Source organism: Neolamprologus brichardi, chromosome 3, assembly GCF_056152115.1.
Source record: "Neolamprologus brichardi isolate AB-2024 chromosome 3, ASM5615211v1, whole genome shotgun sequence".
Lineage (NCBI taxonomy): Eukaryota > Metazoa > Chordata > Actinopteri > Cichliformes > Cichlidae > Neolamprologus > Neolamprologus brichardi.
The window spans coordinates 32,256,271-32,276,050 of record NC_142106.1 but is presented as its reverse complement, the minus strand read 5'-3'; the positions used below and the strand labels follow the sequence as shown (position 1 = coordinate 32,276,050).

Below are 19,780 nucleotides of genomic sequence, written 5' to 3'. Positions count from 1 at the left end.
CTAGGCGCAGCCAAGTGGCGGAGGGCTTTCGCTTTGGTGGCCTCAGAATCTCATCTCTGATCTTTGCGGATGATGTGGTTCTGTTGGCTTCATCGGGTGAGGGCCTCCAGCTCGCACTGGAGCGGTTCGCAGCCGAGTGTGAAACAGCAGGAATGAGGATCAGCACCTCCAAATCTGAGGCCATGGTTCTCAGCCGGAAAAGGGTGGAGTGCCCACTCCGGGTCGGGGATGAGTTCCTGCCCCAAGTGGAGGAGTTCAAGTATCTCGGGGTCTTGTTCGCGAGTGATGGGAGAAGGGAGCCGGAGATCGACAGACGGATTGGGGCTGCAGCTGCAGTGATGCAGACGCTGCACCGGTCCGTCGTGGTGAAGAGGGAGCTGAGTGTAAAAGCGAAGCTCTCAATTTACCGGTCGATCTACGTCCCTACCCTCACCTATGGCCACGAGCTGTGGGTAGTGACCGAAAGAATGAGATCGCGGATACAAGCGGCGGAAATGAGCTTCCTCCGAAGGGTGGCTGGCCTCTCCCTTAGAGATAGGGTGAGAAGTTCGGCCCTCTGGGAGGGGCTCAGAGTAGAGCCGCTGCTGCTCCACATCGAAAGGAGCCAGTTGAGGTGGTTTGGGCATCTGACAAGGATGCCCCCTGGGCGCCTCCTGGGTGAGGTGTTCCAGGCATGTCCCACCAGGGGGAGGCCCCGGGGCAGACCCAGGACACGCTGGAGAGATTATATCTCTCGGCTGGCCTGGGAACGCCTTGGTGTTCCCCCAGACGAGCTGGAGGAGGTGGCTGGGGAGAGGGAGGTCTGGGCCTCTTTGCTTAGGCTGCTGCCCCCGCGACCCGGCCCCGGATAAAGCGGATGAAGATGGATGGATGGATGGAGACTTGATGTTTTTGTTACAGACTTTTCAAAAAAAGTGTTTTGCTTTTCTTTCACAAATGTGGGGATTAAATTGTGTTTAAATGTACAAAACGGTGATGTCATGTTTTGTGACGAGGACCCAGGCACAGAGAGACTTGATTATATAAATAAATCATAAGATTTAAGAATCTTATGATTTAATAAAGAAATTTGCAGACTTGCACAGAGACGGTAAAATTATGATGACTGATAATGGAGATGAAGACAACAGACGATGAGGACAGGGAGGAACAGGGGTTTAAATGCACCAAAGAGACAGTCAGAGGAAACTCCGGACAACTGGAGACATTTAAGGATGCAGGGACTGACAGAGTTTGGGAAGAAGTCTCATCGTGACAAGTAAAGTTTACCTTGCCTGGATGGGCAGCTCTCTGGGTGCTCAGCACCCCCAAAGCTCTGATTCTAGAATTGCCCCTGGATATTGGTATCGGACATAAAAAAGTGGTATCGTGCCATCTCTAATTCTAACTTGGGGGAATCAGTTTATTTAAAGGCTACAATCACTACAATAAATCCACCTCAACGTCTCGCTCGTAAAAGGAAACACAGACTAACTTTGATATTGATCAAGAGAAGCTGAACCAGGTAAGACACAACTACAAATAGATTCAATATCATCTGTGGCTTTAGGTACAGATGCTTTTGCTGATGCAAACAACCACATCGCCAACACCTCCTGTTAGTTTTGATTCACACTGTTCTTGGATCTACTGTCAGCTGTGAAAAATGTGCACACTGAGCATGGAAATGTTGGGTGTAGGTACAGTAAGGACAGTGTAGAGACCTTTCTTTTGGCTTGGTGCTGGGGTGTGACGTTCCTGGGGCTGGTGTTAACCCGGGCTGGTGCAGAGTACTGCTGCTCTTACCACCCTTGCAGTCATAGCAATAGTCTCTGTCCAAGGTGCTGATAGGTTGAATGCCAATAGTCATTCAACCTATCAGCCTAACCTATCAACCTATCAGGTTGAATGCCTATTGGCATTCAACCTATTGTGTTCCTGTTTCTCTTTATACTTTAAACTTTTTTTCTAGCTTATTATTCTAGTTGCTCTGTTTTTATGCAATTTTCACCATTCAAATTTTAAACAGTTCTGCTATTTCTGCTAATGCCAGCTATACCTTTTGGTGCTCATAACTTTTATGCTTTTTAAAATTTGAAGCTTTTTAACATTTCAACTTGTCATATCTACTAAATCGTGGACTCCAGAGACATGAGCCTTGTGCCAATATATCTTCGGACACTCCTGATGTTCACCATGAAAGAATTTTTTTGATACTGTTTACCGTTTTTCCATGAATTACGTTTGCTTCAGGACAGGAAATCTCTCCTTCTCTCAGATTTCAAACTCTGGAATTGAAGCAGCTTTTTTAACTCCTCATATCACCCTCTGTGATTAGTGTTGGTTTGCTTCATTGATATGAGCAGATGCTCTGAGAGTGGGTGGCGCAGGTTCGAATCCTATCTGTGGCTGTTCCCGCTTGTCTTCCTCCCTCTGCTTTCTTGACACTCTTCAGTGTACCCTTTCAAATAAAGCTGACTTTAGCAGACAGTTCAGCTTCTTCAGCTGTTTTTGGCACATGATTTCCGCTACACTGCATTCACCCAGCATTTTCACAGGAAATGCAACTTTTTCTAGTTTACACTGATCTTCACTGTATCAAGATTCATACATTGTCTCTTGAATATTCACTTCATATTCAAGCCTATTAGAGAAATACAGGAGGGTGTGAATAATAATCCGCATAGGATACAAGAACCTCTTAAACTCTGCCTGTGTGTCCTGAGCTGCCATGTCACATGGGACACACAGTTAAGTTCAGTCTGGCCTGTGATTCAAAGCTGATCTACCATCCAAATAGGTGCTCTCACTTTCAGTGCAAACTACTTGAGCCCACTTGTGTCACCACATGCAAATGTTCAGAGCTTGAATGAGGTCAGCAATTTTTGTGAGAGCTAGCTGGTGAGGTTACCCATACTGCTCTGTGAAACTGCCGATTGTATTAGTAGAAGATTGTGGGGGAATGGTGCGTGAGTCTGCTATAAAAAGTGCCTCCTAATACTGCAGATGATCCACCAAAATCTGGTACTTATAGTGCTCTATAGCATCCTCAGGCAGTGGATTTTCCAAGGCAACTTTGAGTCTGGCAAATTCTCTTGGCTCCCAGCCAGAATACGAAGTGTGACCAATACTTTGGACAGCTGGTGGGAATGACAGAGGTCGATACACACTATCATCTTGCATCAGTTCTTCTGTGCATATCCATCATCTGTAGCTGCAGCTTACGATTATCCTCCATCAATCTGTGAAGTACCTCCATAACCTCAGGTTCAGTTTCTAGACCGGACCTCCTCCTGGGGAGGTGCAGGTGTGCTTTGAAACAGGTGGTCTGTACCATCAGGCAGACGTGAATATTGGCTCCAGCTTCTTGTGGTGAATTCCAGTCCTTAGGAGTGAGCGGAGTCATCCTGGCATATCTCTCTGATAGTCTCTCTACACTGTGATAGGGCTGCTGTTGCTCTGATGAGTAAGTTACATGGTGAGTTGAGCAGGAGTGATGTGGCTCTGGTAGAGAAACAGCAAAGTCTTCCAGCCAAGCAGGTGTCTGAGTCTCTCTGCAGGGACAAACGTCTGCTGGGCGCCTGGCCTTATGCTGATCTGGGAACATCTTTAGACAATTGCACAGTAACCATGCTATCAAAATCTCAAGGACCAAATGTTGCAGAGGTATTAAGGAGTAGATTTGCCAGATCATAATCAATGTGACCACCAGGGAGCATCAGTTAGGATGCAAATCCATTATTGAAATTAACTGCAAATTACACTTCTGCTCGTTTCTAAGTAGAGCAATGTGGTTCTCTTTCAAGGAATAAATTACATAATAAACAGATTGTTATCTGCTGCACATGCATGCATTGTAACATATAATTAGACATGAACGTATCTCTCTACTGCTGATTTCTTAAACATAAGGCAGAGAAATAAATACTTAAAATAAATGCAATCTAAATCTAAAGGAAGGCAACATACTTTATGTTATATAGCCCTTGCTTGTGATATATTCACACCAAGCACCAAAATTAAAATCACAAAAAAAAGCACCCAACCCCCACCACAGAAGAAAAATTACACCCCACACCAACATTCAGTCAACTCCCAGACTACATAAGACAATAGACACCCAAGTTCAGTTCATCCTCAACCTCTGATAGATCTCCCTCGCCAGCAGAGTGAACTCCTCAAGAGCAGAGACCACCTGCAAGAGATGGTAACAACCACCCTACCATCTGAAGAGGCCTCTGGTTCCACTGATGCGCCAGGCATAAGGCAGTGAGAACCATGTGGACTGAATTCATCTTCAAAGTGACATCATCTGAGTTGCCTAACAATAAAACTATAAAATGTTACATTTCAGTTATATAGCTCCACAAACCAAAACACCAAAACCTCTGAACTGGTAGACAGAACCAAAGACCATGGTTGTAATTGTCAGGTGTATTGCCTTGACCGTGTGAGCAGTTGTTAGAAGACGTAAAACTCAAACTGAACATCCGTCGACCTGTATAGAAAGCTTTTGAAAGATAAAATTGTCTGCTTCGTGAAGCTGAACTTAATAAATATTGCATAAATAATCAGTGGTTAAAACCTGTATTGTATTTTCAGCTATTTGTGATGGTTTCTTGGCTGCTTCGCAACACTATCAGCATGGAAATCATCACTGCCTAGAATAGATATGAAAACACCTTAGTTTGATTTTGTGTGCTGAATTAATGTGTGGGTAATGGTAATAGAGGTGTATCATTATAAATAAAAAAAACACTCCCACCTGCTCCAGAAAACAAAAAACAAAACAAACAAACTTTTCAGTATGATGTAGGACATGTTGGACATGTTTATGTTAAAACTGTTGCAGGGTTTTCAAGAAATGAAACAGTGACTGTGCTTATGAATACTGTGGTGATGGCAAATTTATTATTTTAATTCAATTAATTACATTTAAAACACTGAAAAACTATGTGTTTATTCAGTAATAATTATATTTAATTTGCCACATTTTACCAATTATCTAATGATGTTTTTGTTTAATCCATTTTGGCACTCGTGTCACTCCATAGATTTCCGCTGGTTTCTCCTTTTGATAACGTCTCGGACTTTGGAGAAAATCCTTTCATACAAATATAAATACATGCACCTCTGAATGATACCCATGAACCAGGTGTCATTGCTGTGCCCCTGTTGCTTCTCACACAATAACACTTCACCTTGGAATAAAAAGCACCCTAAGTAAAAACTAGTTCGTACACTAACATGCAATTTTTGCAGGGATCTAATCCATTTCATATGCGTTCAGAAATCTCGCCAACACTTGAACCTCTTTCGAAACTAGCGAGCCTTCCACGTCATCGTTGACGTCACTCACCCACAACGAGGCAAGCCTTCACACGCACTTCCAAAGACTTCATGGATCTCTCGACACACCCTCCGAGGCTTCAGCACAGGGTCCCAGTCTGAGTGGAGTGTTTTTTTCTCCTCCTCTCAAGTCATGTTGTGTATTTTCGTTGTGTTTTTTTCCTATCAGCCTACCTCTCTGACATGTCTCCCTAATGTGATGTTTGTTTACAGTATGTTTGGTCAGAGGGTTCCTTTTTAAGTGCGCGTGCGCCATCTAGCGTGCTGCCTGCTGTAACCCATAATTTCCTTCGGGATTAATAAAGTATTTCTGATTCGGATTCTGATTCTGATACTCGTTGGCACCCCCTATATTAAGTATGAGGTGCCTGATAGTTTCATGACAAATGAAACCTAAGTTCAACCATTATAAAACAGCTGCAGTCACGCTGGTCTGACCCCACCCCTTCAGTGTGAATCAGAGAGTCAACAGAAAATCTTTCTGGAGTGCTTTGGAGACAGAAGGAAAATTCGAGGACTTGAAAGACTTGAACTTGAATAATTTTTAACTTATCTAAACGGGACATCCTGCTTTAAAAAATGTCTGAAAACATCAAGATGGATTTACAAACTATCCTCTGTGACATGTGTATAGAGGACAGGAAACCAGCAAAAAAGATGTGCATGAAGTGTGAGATCTCCATGTGTGTCCAGCACCTCCAGGCCCACCTGACCACACCTGTGTTACTGCAGACTCATCCTCTGACTGAACCCATGGATTTATGTGGGAACACCAAATGTTCTCAGCACGGCAAGCTCCTGGAGTACTACTGCTTGGACGACATGACCTGTGTGTGTGTTTCCTGCGCCATTGAGGACCAGCACCGCCTACACAATATGAAGACCTTCTCCACAGCCCACAAAGAGCTCCTGGAGAAGCTGAAAGCTGAGCAGCTGATCTTACAGGAGAAAACAGACGATGAGGATGTGAGTCTGGAAAAGTGGGAGAAGAGTGAAAGAGAGAAGCTGGGTCGCTGCAGTGTGCGTCTGATTGAGGCTGTGACTAAGCTGCGTGACATCTCTCTGACCAGCGTCCAGAGCTCAGTCTCTGCTCGTATGGTGTCCCTGAAAACCAGCAAGAGCAGCCTGGAAGCAGCACAGAAGGAGAAGGACACCTTCAGGTTTCTGCAGATGTATTCTCAGGTGCATCAGGATGTGGAGAAGGCCAAAGCTGTGGATCTGAGAAAAGGGCTGGAGCCGGGCAGCCATCGGGACAAACTGGTTGAGGAGATGAGACAGAATGGGGAGAAGATGGTGAAGCAAGCGTCTCAGTTCTGGGGATCATTGCTGACTCTGGTTGATCCTGAACACCACCAGGAGCTTGTTCCCACTGGTTCAGACCTGATCTTTGAGCCACAGTCTCTGGGTCCTGGCATGTCGCTGTCCACTGACAACAGGAAGGTTTTCCACAGTCAGTGGATGAAATTTTGTTCTTCCTTCCTATTCTTCATTAAGAGTACACTTCCTGTTCCTGACTTTAAGAGATGGGTGATCAGCATTTCCAAAGACTGTGACTGGACCATCGGTTTATGTGATGACACTTATGCAGCCAGTATGAAGGATGGAAATGTCTATGGTCTACGCAGCCAAGGTAACCAGCTCATCTCTCTCACAACAAAGTGGCCAGTGGTTTCCCAACAAGTGATCAACACTGCAGATGGAAATGTGGAACCACAGATGACCAGACCACAAACAGTGGAAGTTGTGTGGAGCTTTCCGGACTCATTATCATTCTTCAGCAGGATCGGGCAGCACCAGAGAATAAACTTACTCACAGTAACAATCAGCTCTACCAGCTCAGACCTCAAGCCTTTTGTTTGTCTCCAGGGTTTAGAAAAGGAAGCGACAAATGTATCGATCTTTGGGTCAAGTGCAAGTGCATTTATGTTTGGACAAGTTCAGCAACAATATCAGAATCAGTGGAAATGCTCCTGTGGGAAGATTTATGGTGAGTCTACTGATGGATACCATTATGGAGGGTCTGTTTATCCCACGTATTCCAAATCAACCTGCTCTTGTGGAAAGATTATTGGTGCGGCACGAATAACAGCGGTGCTTTGTGAACTTCTGTAACTAATGCTCATGCTGTTGTCCAAAACCCACATCACCACATTTCTTATTAACCATGTAAGTTTTAGTTCCTCTTAAAATGCTGATTATCTGTAAATGAACATGTGGTGCTGGCTGTGCAAAAGTCTCTCTACTGCTAAAACTTGCAAAAGTAGTCTAAAGTAGGCTTTGTCATCATAAATGGTGCAAATTCAACACTCTTGTGCTAAATTATGGCTGGTGTATTGCTGCTTAAATATAATCGATAGCTTACTCTGTATTTGTGACATTGAGAATGTTTCTTGTTAGTTAAACCGAACTGCAAACATTACAAGGGAGCTTCAGTCAAACTTGTCTGACCAGTCTTTCAGTGTGTTGTTTAGCAGTGGTGGAATATTTTCCAGAGAGCTGAAACTGTTGTGGAGTGCTCCTGAGCAGGCTGAAGACTTTCACCAGAAACAGGCAAAAATAAATAAATCAAAAATGAAAAACTCAAGGATTCGTCAGATTTCAAGCAATCCTCAGTTTCATTAAAAGAGAGCATCAAGGACTGCATTCATGGAGGCATTCCTGCTGGGAAAACATGTCTAACAACATACAAACAAAAAGGAGAAGAACAGAGCCACAAACTGTTCTCCGTGACATGTGTGGAGAGGATAAAAGGAAGCCAGCAAAGAAGATGTGCATGAAGTGCCAGATCTCACACCTGTGTTACTGCAGTGTATCTTTTAGTTACAACAGGTTTCTGTCCCACGGGCTGTGGCTGGGCAGAGAGCAACTCCCACTATGTTTTCCCAGGAAGCTCCTGGCGCTGGCCCTGAGTTTCATCCTTCTGAGCATACAAAGGTTATACCTAAACACACAAATCTAAATGTGAGGATAAACTAGAATTTTCCATAACAAATGTGAGTTTTTGAAATATAAAAGCTGCCTTTTTTCATTTTGTCATTCTGTTCTGGGGCTTGAATATAATGTAGTTTTCTTATCCAGCCTTCCTTTTTAAAGTGTTTGTCTCCATCTGCTGGTATTGAATGTGTTACTGCTTCACAGCTGGGGTAGTCGACATGTTTTTGTATCAAAGTAACCTTTCAGCATGCTTCAAGATCACCCCTGAACATCCTCTGGGCCCTGCTTACAGGCTTTATCAATGCAGGCACTTTGGCTAATTATGTGTCTTCCATACTGGATCGTGTGCATTTATCCCTGTGCAGGTTTGATGGGAGGAGGCTAAGATACTGATGTAAGTAAACAGAAATATTTAGCTTCATGTGTACACACTGTAAATGATCTAATCAATAATAAAGTCATTGGAGTTTGAAGTTGTGGAAGGTTTTTATTGACTGGATGAGATGTAACGTGACTTATGAAATATAAAAACTGCCTTTTTTAAATCTTCACTCAAATATGACAAAGAAAAAATAACAGTTTACATAAGAACAATTTGAAATGAACTGTGTGAAACTAAATCCTGTTAAATACTCACACTGAAGGCTTCTGAAGCTAACATGAAGGAATCAGTTTATTTAAAGGCTTTAATCATTACAGTAAATCCACTTGAAGCTCTCGTTTGTAAAAGGAAACAAACAAACTTTGGTATTGATCAGGAGCAGCTGAACCAGGTAAGACAAAAGTACAAATAGACAAATCATTTATAGAAAGTATAACTCATTAAAGTGCAAAACTTTAGCAAAGGAATGACAGGTTTTCTAAAAAACAAGTCGATGTTATAATTTTGTTACAGCAATTGCAGAAACATTTAGGATGTATAAATAATTTAAGACATTTACGATAATTTTATATGTCAGTGACAAAGGCTTTTAGGAGTTTGCACTGGAATGATGAGAGAGCAGGCCTGCAGAGGTAGCCTGCATCTTACTACCTGGAAACACACTCAGACCTGGAATATTCAGAGTGTGATGAGACCCAGAGTCTGTGCTGGAAAATACTTCTGTTATAGAGAGTGGAACTTACACAGCTAGAGCTGCGCTGAAGGTTAACATCATACTACCTGAACGAGTATCAAAATATGATGTTTTTAAGTAATAAAACGTCTGCTCGCTTCAGTTTACACCAGACTAACAGACAAATGGCATGTGGGAGTCAAACCGGCGCCGCTTCTTTCTTTGCAAAGCCGGGCGTTCAGCTGTCGTTCCCGAAGACGGTGTTGAGCTGCTGGGTGACTCTGATGAAGGTCGTCCTGCGGCTCAGCTCCTTCAGCTTGGCTGCACCGACATAAGTGCAGGTGGAGCGGACCCCTCCCAGGATGTCTCGTATGGTGTCACCCACCGGACCTTTGTAGAGAACTTCCACGGTCTTCCCCTCCGACGCTCTGGAGGCAAAGAAAATGAACGAATGACATTCCGGGGAGACATTTCACCTAAATAACCTTCCTCTAACAGCCAAGCACCTGACGCCAACCTGTAATCAGCCACGCCTCCCGCATGTTTCTTCATCGCCGTGTCGGAGCTCATGCCGTAAAACAGTTTGTACTTCTTGCCGTTTTTTTCGATGATCTCGCCGCCGCTCTCCGAGTGGCCGGCCAGCATACCACCGAGCATCACAAAGTCTGCTCCAGCACCTGAGAGCCAAACAAGCAAACTCCGTTTTCACGCTAGTTATACTTTCTAAGATTGGAGTTCAAGTTCTCTTTGAAAACACAGCAACTCACCAAAAGCCTTGGAGACATCTCCCGGGCAAGTGCACCCCCCGTCCTGTGTGAAAGCAAACAAGGCGTTACGAGTGTGACTTTATCATGGCTGCACAACTCTAACAAATAACACTGACCTGGGAATTACAGTCAGTAGTTTCATCAGGCTACGGCCCATGAGTAATAAACTAAAGATAAATCAATGTCAGTTTCTGTCTCACAGGTCTCGGCTTAAAGGAAGAGTGCAGAACATTTTGTATTGTTAGATGACAAGAATGAATGAACTCTGTCCAGGAACAGTGGAAAACACACACAGTACATAAAAGATAAATGTAATAATAACAACAGTGAGAATAAAATGATCATCAGGTAAACAGACTAAGAACATGTTATAATGAAGAGCATGCAGGTCTGAACTGATGGGCTTTGAGATGCGATTTAAAAATAGAAAGCGAGTTTATGGTCAGATCTGGATATCAGCTGATATTATCGATTTGGGTCAAAAAAGGAAAGAAGAGGCGGGACAAACACTCTTCAAACATGCAGATGTGCACCAGAGGGGATTCTGGTTGGCAACACAAAAGGAACAACCAGCTGATCCAAGCAATCGGGGAAAGTGTAAAAGAGTAAATAAATAACTCCACGAAATAAATGTTAGGAAAGTTTGTTTAACTTATATATCTGATTTTCAAATGACCGACCATCAGTAGTAGCATCAGTCATAATATTGGTGGGGCTTGTTTTGCACACTTCCTTTTCGAAACCTTGAACTGAGCCCTTATTTTGTTTTTGTTAAGCCACATGTCGCTGCAACAGTCACTTATTAACCATAGGAAAACCACCGTGGGTGGAGGACACCCCACTTTACCTTCTATTTTACCCTAAATATAAATATACCCAAAATCTATTAAAATTAATATTTTGCAATAAATAAGACTTTAAGCAACGACTGAGACCATAAACACTTTAGGAGAATGTTTACTGAGATCTCAGATGAAAAAACTCAAAAAGGGGCAGCTTCTTATCGATCTATTAAATCTGACTTGACCAGGGGAACCGCCCCCTGCAGGCCGTTAAAAAGAATGCAGGTTTTAAAGTGCATAACACAATGTACTGTCCATATTTTACATACAAGAAACAGATAAAACTCAACCATGTGCACCTAGAAATCTCACAAATTAATGGTATATGTTATTGATTCAAAGGGATTCAAAAAAATAAAATAAAAAATAGAACTTGTGGTTTGAGACACACTTCTCTTTCTATTCCTTCGACCACTTCCTGTGTGCTTCCTTTTAACACAGGAAACATGCCGTCTTCAAACTCTCGACTGCACTCACTGAGATGATGTGGCCACCCAGGCCGTGGGCTGCATCTGCACACTCAATGACGGCGCTCAGCTGAGGATAGCCAACCCCTGTCTTCTTGCGGGTGGTGCACACAGAGCCTGCAGAGGAAGGAGGAGCCAAACAGGAAACAGCAGTTTTAAGCACTGTTGAGTCTTTATGTGGCAAATGAACGTTGACTGCATGGTGGCAAATATGAATAGCTACCAGCACAGAAAAAGGAATGTAAACAAGGTGGGTAATTTTATATAAATATAGAAAATGTTCTTATAATTTAAATATGCCTGTGCAGTAAATAGGCAAGATAACCTCACGGCGAGTGTGCTAAGATCAAGTGCAGAGTGCCTTAAGGCTCACCTGGTCCGATGCCTACTTTGATGATGTCGGCGCCGGCGAGGATCAGCTCTTCCACCATCTCTCCTGTTACCACGTTCCCTGCCTGAGCAAAAATAAAAATCAGCATGTATCCGAGAAATGTCATTTCCCTCGGGCATTTAAAAGGATTCACAGACAGGAACTGACCATTATCGTGTGCGAGGGGAACTTCTCCCTGACGTCTCTGACGAAGTGGACAAAGTGCTCTGAATAACCGTTTGCCACGTCCACGCAGATGTACTTCAGCTGCTGCACCGCCTCCACGATGGCCGAAATCTTCTCAAAGTCACCGTCACCGGTCCCCGTGCTGACTGCCACACTCTGAGAGACGAACACAGAAGAGTGAGACTCGTCTTACAGTTAACACGCCATTAATAACCTCGTCAGAATAACTGGTTCAAACAGCAGTGAGTACCTCCAGACATTCTGGATGCTTTTCTGCAAACTCCAACCAGTCATCCACCGTGTAATGTTTGTGGACTGTAGTGAACAGAGTAAACTGGAGGAAGACACAAAGAACAAAATTAGGTTATCCATGCAGACATACAGCAGTGCAAGAACACAGCCTATCGTACTGTGCAAAAGTCTTGAGCCACCCGAGTTTCTATATATTTTGGTAGAAAAATGGGAAATAGGTAAAGTGATTTATTGGTGCAAAAATGCATGAACATACAAAATATAAGGCAAAAAAAGAGTTTGCACAATTCTAACGAATTTGAGAGTCAATATTTGGTGTGAACATCTTTATTCTTCAACACAACCTGAACTCTCTGAGGCAGCTTTCTTGTGATTTCTTTAAGTAGTCTTCAGGAATAGTTGTCAAGGCTTCTTGAAGGACATTTAAAGCTCTTCTTTGGATGTTTCTGCCTTTTGTTCTGTTCTCTGTCAAGATGATCCCACGCTGCTTCAATAAAATTGAATCTGGACTCTGAGGAGGCCAATCCATGGCTGATAGTGATCCACTGTGTTTTCTATATTCACGTATATTTAACTTCATTGGCAGTGTGTTTGAAACCATCGTCATGCTGAATAATAAAGCTGCTACCATTCAGTCACTTTCCAGATGGCATTGCATGGTTTATTTTGAGATCTACAGAAAAGTGGTGTCACTGCTGTTGGGATTAAATAATTTGCAGTGCCTCAATAATACTATGCTTTTTATTTACAATGAATAATGAGTGTTATAAAGTTATACAGAGTAGTATTAAGTGGACACAGCCCTGAAAAATAAAGGCACGAGACCATGTGTCCTTGGGGAGTAGAAAGCTACAGACTCTCACTCACACTTGCCTGAGAAAATGTAGATAAGAGGGAACCATCTCTAGTGGAAAATTACAGGGACACTGTTGTTTAGACTAGAATGAGAGAGCTTCTGTAATAAAACTGTTGGGGGCGCACCACCATTTTGAGATCCGCGGTAACGTGTCATGCAGGACGCATCTCCCTTCTAGAAGTAATAAAGTGTTAAATGGTCTACTGAGCAGTGGTTTGTCTTCCATTGGATGCCTCTGAATAATCAAAAGAACTCAGTGAATTGTTGACATTTACACTGCTCATGCAGTGACATCTGATGGCCATTAGGGGCAGTATTAATGAATGACACACACACAAAAAAGTGTGTGTTTGTGATGTGGTCGTCATCTTTTTGTGGCTGAGAAGGTCAATAGAATTGTAAGATAATACAAACAAACACACAGTTGTTTGTATTATCATTCTATTGATATAGAAATATTCCACATGTAAGCCACCAATATTTAAACTGAGGCATCAGACTCCTCCTGTTTTTAATCCCCATTCAGCAGGGACAGGTAAGAGAATCAGTGCCCATCCTCAGGTGTGTAATGTAGGGATTACTGGCACTCACATTATTCATGGCTTAGATAAATTTAGGTTCACCTATTTCTGTTTGGACTACTTTAATCACTCCCTACTGCTGCCAGCAGTACTTCTCAGTGAAATAAGACATAACAGCAAACATTTCTGCACCTGGTGCAAAGCCACAGCCATCTCAAAGGTCCCCACAGTGTCCATGTTAGCAGCGATGATGGGAATCCCTCTGTAGCTGCCCTTAGAGTTCCTGAAGGTAAAGCTCCTCATCAGGTCAACCTGTGGTAGATGAGGAGGCCGAAAAAAAATTACTTAAGAATTAATTTATGCAACCAGCTGGCAAAACATTTATTTTAGTTATTTGGAATTCCCATCAATGATTTGCGGTGACTTTTGTGCCCCTTTTAAAGTACTGTCGCATGGCCTGTGTGCTCACTTTCCAAGAATAGCTAATGATTTAGCAAATGGAAACATCTGCATGTAGGTCAGTCTGGTTTCCTGTGGAAACTGTGTACAGCTGCATTACCCACCTCGCTCCTAGACTTCAGCGTACTCCGTTTTGGCCGGAGGAGCACATCCTTGAAGTCTAGCTTGATGTCATTCTCTATACGAGGCATTTCCGAAAAGAAGCAGCAGCAGCCGGTCTAACAGGGAAAAAGATGGAGCAGTGCGGATCTACGAAAGAGAGCAAAGTTCATATATTAACGGGACACCCCTTACTTTGTCATTCATACAGCCATGTATATGAAAAACAAGTAACTGTAAGCAGGTACGCTCAAAGTTGACGTCAGGAGGGACCCTCAAAAAGCCAAGAATCCTTCTAGGACTGAAAAAGAGACTCGGGGAAAATCCGGGACTGCGTTATGAAAATGGACTAAGTCCTTCTGTAGCTAATGAGTCCTGCTTTTTTAGCTCCGATGTCAAAATTCAAGGTTACACCACATAACGGGGTTAATAGCTGAAGTCACTCACAGACCGTTCATGTAAGCATGAGCTAATAATAATAAAATGAGTGCGTTATCTACCGATTTAATAATTTACCAAAACAAAGTACTGACCGTTGGGAAAATGACAGATCTGGTCCGAACCTCACCGCTTCAGCTTCCGTCTCCACTGGCGGGAAACTTTATTGTAGCGGACACCCGCCGGCACCCGCCTTGTAGTTTTTAAGGGCTTCTGCTCGGAGGAGACGACGCACGTAAAAACTACTAACTCGACTTGCGCTTTACGTCATGTGATACTGATGTCGTAAGGATTTTTTAAGGTACTTGGGTGAGAAATTTGGGTTTGCTTTTCTTGTGACCTTGCTCGAGTTAACGTAAAGTCATTTAGGTTTAACAGTTGTGTTTGTTTGTTTGTTTGTTTGTTTTTGCGGAAAATAATATATATAAACCGGAAATCCACGAAGCGGAACGGTTAACGTACAAACGAGAAGGGGGAAAGACACAGGAAGTACCCACTGATTTTCTGGGAAGAGGAGGAATATCGCGCATCTTCAACAAAATACCACATCGAAACCTAAAATTCCAACACGTAGTTTGAGATATTTTACATTCCTTTAATATAAAATCGCACCACTGATCCCACTTGACTGATATTTCTACAAAGAAGTCAACAAAGATGCTGATTAAAGTGAAGGTAAGGTCCGTCATACTGAACGATTTGAGACTCGTCTTGTTATTACTGACTCACTGCCTCTGCTGGATCCGTTGAAATAATTTGCTTAACAATGTTTTTATCACAGACACTCACTGGCAAGGAGATAGAGATTGACATAGAGCCCACAGATAAGGTACATGTTTATCTTTTTTTTTATGTGCGCAGATAGTAAGTCGGTGTGTTTTTCAGTGCATTTTAATTCATGTCCATCCAGGTGGAGCGGATTAAAGAAAGGGTGGAGGAGAAAGAGGGGATCCCTCCCCAACAGCAGAGGCTAATCTACAGTGGAAAACAGATGTAAGACCCGGATACAGTATTTTTTATTATTATTATTAAAGAGTGAGGTTGGGGATGTATTTAATGGAAGCACCTGCACACAGTGTAGTTTATTACAGTAAATCTCTTATAATAAATATCCCAGTGTAGCAAGTGCTCACTAGTGCACCACGTGCATCTGCCAGAAATCAGTTAGCCTTAGTTTAAAATGAAACTGTACTTAAGATTTATATCTGTCACAGAAACAAATCTGCAATAGCATGCTAATACTGATAGGAAGGGCAAGAGCAGAAGGATCAGCTTTACCTCAGGTTAATGTACCCAGGTGAATTATAAAATGTATTAAATTTATAGTTAAAATCAGTCAAATATATGCTAAAGGCCATTTCATGCCATTGTGCCAACGAGTCTCAGATCAGCTGACTGGAGCAAGAAGGAAACATCAGGACTCAAAAATCCATCTGCACATATAGGTTTTTATTTTATAAAGTGTCAATTTTACAAAATCCACTTTGCACCTATATAGTGCATTTTAGGAACAACCACAGACACATTGCTGACCTCGTTTTAATTTGAAAACTGCAGGGTGGTGCTTAAATGTGGACGGGGTGAAACAACGACTCCCACATTTGCCACCATATTCAGCCTTATCAGGCACAAAAATGCAGCTAAATCATTACAAGTTAGATTCATAAACATCCTTTTTTGCTGATGCCAAAGCAATCGAGTCTAAAGGGTCACGTTAGTTGTTAGCAGTGACTCTTTAAGGTTTATGATGAGATGAGTGCCTTTTACTCATCGTTGATTTTTAGTAACGTTTACAGCTCGTTGTTGTTCTAAAGAAGGAAATCTCTTGTCTTAATTTTTGCCACCGCTTCTCTTCTGAAGCAGCATTTTTTATAATACAAAGAACTACAGATGTACGTCGACATTATCCTCAAAACGTTTAGGGAAAAGTTCCACATCTTTACCTGCTTAAACTGTTTTACGTATTAAAATAAATCATTTGTGTCAGATGGATTTTCATTTTAAAAAAAGAGAGTATTGAATGCATCATCTCTTTCCTCAGGAATGATGAGAAAACAGCAGCAGACTATAAAATACAGGGAGGCTCCGTTCTCCACCTGGTACTTGCTCTGAGAGGAGGATGCCTGCTCCACCATCGCACAACACTCTGTTCTACACCTGCGGTGTAGCCTTCACCGCTGCCTCAGCTGTTGCCCTGCCTGCACGAAGCGAGAACAGTGACGACTCCGAGCCAGCGGCTGCTGGATCACCAGGTGGTATTGAAGCCAAGACGGAGCCTTGGTCTAAAAAGTCTGATCGGGCTCTCTTTATTTCAGACATTTCCCTGCAGCCAACAGTGTGTTGGCCACAAACGCTCCCTCCTTCCACACTCTGTAAATTTGCCACGGTGCGACACCCTTATGTAGTTGAAAAGTTTCTCAGAATTAAAGAAGATTTTGTCTTCAAGTCAACAAATCAGATATTTTGTCTGAAGCAGACAGGCCCGAGGTTTTTGAGGCATGTAAAAGAGTTACTTTAGTTCCACTAATGATAACACTGATGACTGAACTACGATGCTGCCTCCAAACGTTCTTTAATTGATTATTTTTTTATGCTGTGTACATGTTTTGTTATTCTTATATGATGCAGATGTGCCGTAGTGCAGTTAGATTTGAGGAAGATGAATCGCTGCATATGTAAAAGGATAGTTCCACATTTAAGGAAAGTCACCGACTCATTTTTTATGGGAAACCGACGCACCTCTCGCATCTGATCACTCAATATGAAGTCACTATCATCAGCTGGTTAAATTGCTTGTTTGTGTAGCACGAATAAGCTCCTTTACCGGGCGTGTCCCGAGAAAGTCCTTTAAATTACGTTTATAGAAGGTTTAAATGCAAAAGCTCACATGCAACAGTCAGAAACACAAGCTGTAGAATAAGTACTTTATAAATCAAAACACAAAAGTTCAAAATGAGTAAAAAATGTAGATAGACTGAGTAGTGCAAGGTGCAAACTGTGGTGTAGTGATGAATGGAAAATAACCCAGCAATAAGACCGGCTGTAATCTTTAGGTGACAGATTTCCTTTGTTAGCATCTCTAAATCTTTTATTAACATGTCACATGACACATGTCGGTTTAATATGTGCAAAAAAAATAAGTGTTTAAAACAGAAACCGTGTTTCAGTCTTCTTCTTAACCCACAGTGAAATGTCATTTCTAACTGTGAATTTTCCACTTGGATTATGTTCCTAAAAGAAGACCAAGCGAGTTAAATGGCGACACGCTTCTAGTGTTTGTAAGTGGGTTTCTTCTCCCAGTCTTTGTGCTGATCTACCTGCCTGCTGGATTTAACCCTAACAGATCCATAATTTGTTGGACAAAGAGAATTTTTGTAGTTTTGCTTCCGTTCTCCACCGCAGTGGCTTTTAAATCAAACAGACCAGATGTGATTGAAGTGCAGACCTTCAGCTTTCAAAGAGTTTAACAGAATTGCATGAACTGTTTAGGAATTAGAGCCATTTTTAGAGGCTCAGAAAGCACAAAATAAAATTGGGTTTTTATTAATACTTTGATGAAGTCAACCACTGAAGTCTGTATCCCATGGACGTTACCATTACTGCAGCCAGCTTCAGTCGCTGCTTGTTTGTGGGTCTCTCTGTCGTCAGTTTTGTATTCAGCAGTTGAAAGCATGCTCTGTTGGTTTGAGATCAGATGACTCTCCCATTGATAAATCTCATTTCTTTGCCTTTAGAAATTCTTGGGTTGCTTTTGCAGTTTGCTTTGTCTCATTTATGCATTTGCACAGTGAAGCTCTGTCTGATCAGCTTTGCAGCATTTGCCTAAATCTGAGCTGAGAGTACGACCCTGCACACTTCACAGTTCATCCTACTGCTTCTATCTACAGCCACATCATCAGTAAACACTAGTACCCCCCTGTGCACCTAACAGCCAAACGTGCCCATGAGCTAGTCTGGGTTGCATCTGTCCAGAACAGCGTGAGCTCTTCTAGTTGTTTTCCGGCAGTCTGATGTGTCCTTCCTGTTCTCGAGTCTAACCAGTTGTTTGCACCTTGTTATAAACCTTCTGTATTAACATTCATGAAAGTGTGTCGTGATTGTAGACTTTCACAGCGATGCACCTTCTTCCTCAAGCGTGTGCTTGACTTGGTTTAAAGTTTCTCTTTTAATTTAGTCTTCTGTGGTATTGCTGAGCTCTGCATTCATTTAATATTTTTTGGAAGAATGTGTTAGATTGTTGATCAGACAGGTTTATTTTAGCTCTTCAGCCTAATGATGGTCTCCCTCACTTACACTAACATGTCTTGGGCCTCCTCATATTTAGAGTTTTAGTGAAAAGCTTTAAATTATAAATTCAACACATGGAATCAGCTTCAAATATTAACAAGGAGCAGGCCTCTGAAAATGGGAGACTGTATAAAAATGACTATATAATGTCTGTATAATTCATAAACGGTTAATGTTAATTTTTATTTAAAACGCTTGAGTGAAATTATATCTAGACTGTTTCATTTAAAAACATATCTGCTGTGATCGTGTACAGAGGCAGAGTGTCTTTGTGCAACAAATTATGGACCAAACTATGTGAGAGTGGGAAAAGTCTTTATGAATCTGCGTTTCCGAAAATCGAAAACTATTCCTGTGATGCAAACCAACAAGTAATGGGCGTGTTTTGTGATGTCAGGAAAATCTCCTGCGACTTGTTCTAAATCATGGACCACATACGGTAGTTGATTGTAAGCCTGCTTTATAAGCAGCCTGAGCATGTCCGCTGGGTAAGCTACTGATTTATTTAACGTGTTGGGCAGAGTTGGCTTTTGCTCTCATTGCATATTTGACTGTAGTGAGGAGCGCGGCTTCAGTTTACGTGGTTTGTTTGTTTGAGAAGCATTGCTGTGTTAGTTCCCACGTTGCTCCCACCAGTGTGTGACGAGTTATGAGAAACTGACTTTTGCTTTGGATTGATCTGTCAGTAGAATAAATTTGATCCTGCAAACGACTCGTGTTTACTACTTTCTGTTTCTGATCTGTGTTTGTTTGTTTGTCCGCAAACTCCTCCTAAACCGTCAGGAGTTAAACAACCAAACGTGGCACTCGGGTACATCTTACGTCCCTAAGGGTTTTTATCTACATCTGATATTATGATGTCATTGTGTTGCCTAGCAACCACCTACCAATGGCTCAAAGTGATCAGTTTTTAGCATTT

At 42.2% G+C, this 19,780-nt stretch overlaps 3 protein-coding genes across 4 annotated transcripts; 2 read left to right on the top strand and 1 right to left on the bottom strand.

Annotated features, from left to right (window-relative positions):
- The first annotated feature begins 5,833 nt into the window (after positions 1-5,833).
- On the top strand, positions 5,834-7,749 carry LOC148104230 (uncharacterized). The gene has a single exon (XM_087836881.1). The coding sequence runs from the start codon at positions 5,908-5,910 to the stop codon at positions 7,438-7,440; it is 1,533 nt and encodes a 510-aa protein (XP_087693007.1). The 5' UTR covers positions 5,834-5,907; the 3' UTR covers positions 7,441-7,749.
- Positions 7,750-8,729: 980 nt separating this feature from the next.
- On the bottom strand, positions 8,730-14,800 carry gmpr2 (guanosine monophosphate reductase 2). Of its 2 annotated transcripts, none has more exons than XM_006809629.3 (10): positions 14,670-14,800; positions 14,142-14,286; positions 13,771-13,890; positions 12,200-12,283; positions 11,932-12,105; positions 11,767-11,848; positions 11,404-11,510; positions 10,085-10,127; positions 9,835-9,994; positions 8,730-9,745 (listed from the first exon to the last, which is right to left on the bottom strand). In XM_006809629.3, exons 2-10 carry the CDS (start codon positions 14,226-14,228, stop codon positions 9,556-9,558), a joined length of 1,047 nt encoding a protein of 348 aa, XP_006809692.1. In that variant the 5' UTR covers positions 14,229-14,286; positions 14,670-14,800; the 3' UTR covers positions 8,730-9,555. The 2 variants fall into 2 exon arrangements, with proteins under 2 accessions (XP_006809692.1, XP_006809693.1); XM_006809630.2 differs by lacking the exon at positions 14,670-14,800 and adding an exon at positions 14,385-14,659.
- Positions 14,796-19,573, top strand: LOC102780865 (ubiquitin-like protein NEDD8). Its single transcript, XM_006809628.3, has 4 exons — positions 14,796-15,249; positions 15,356-15,403; positions 15,485-15,567; positions 16,616-19,573. The coding sequence occupies exons 1-4, from the start codon at positions 15,232-15,234 to the stop codon at positions 16,740-16,742; spliced, it is 276 nt and encodes a 91-aa protein (XP_006809691.1). The 5' UTR covers positions 14,796-15,231; the 3' UTR covers positions 16,743-19,573.
- The last annotated feature ends 207 nt before the right edge of the window (positions 19,574-19,780 follow it).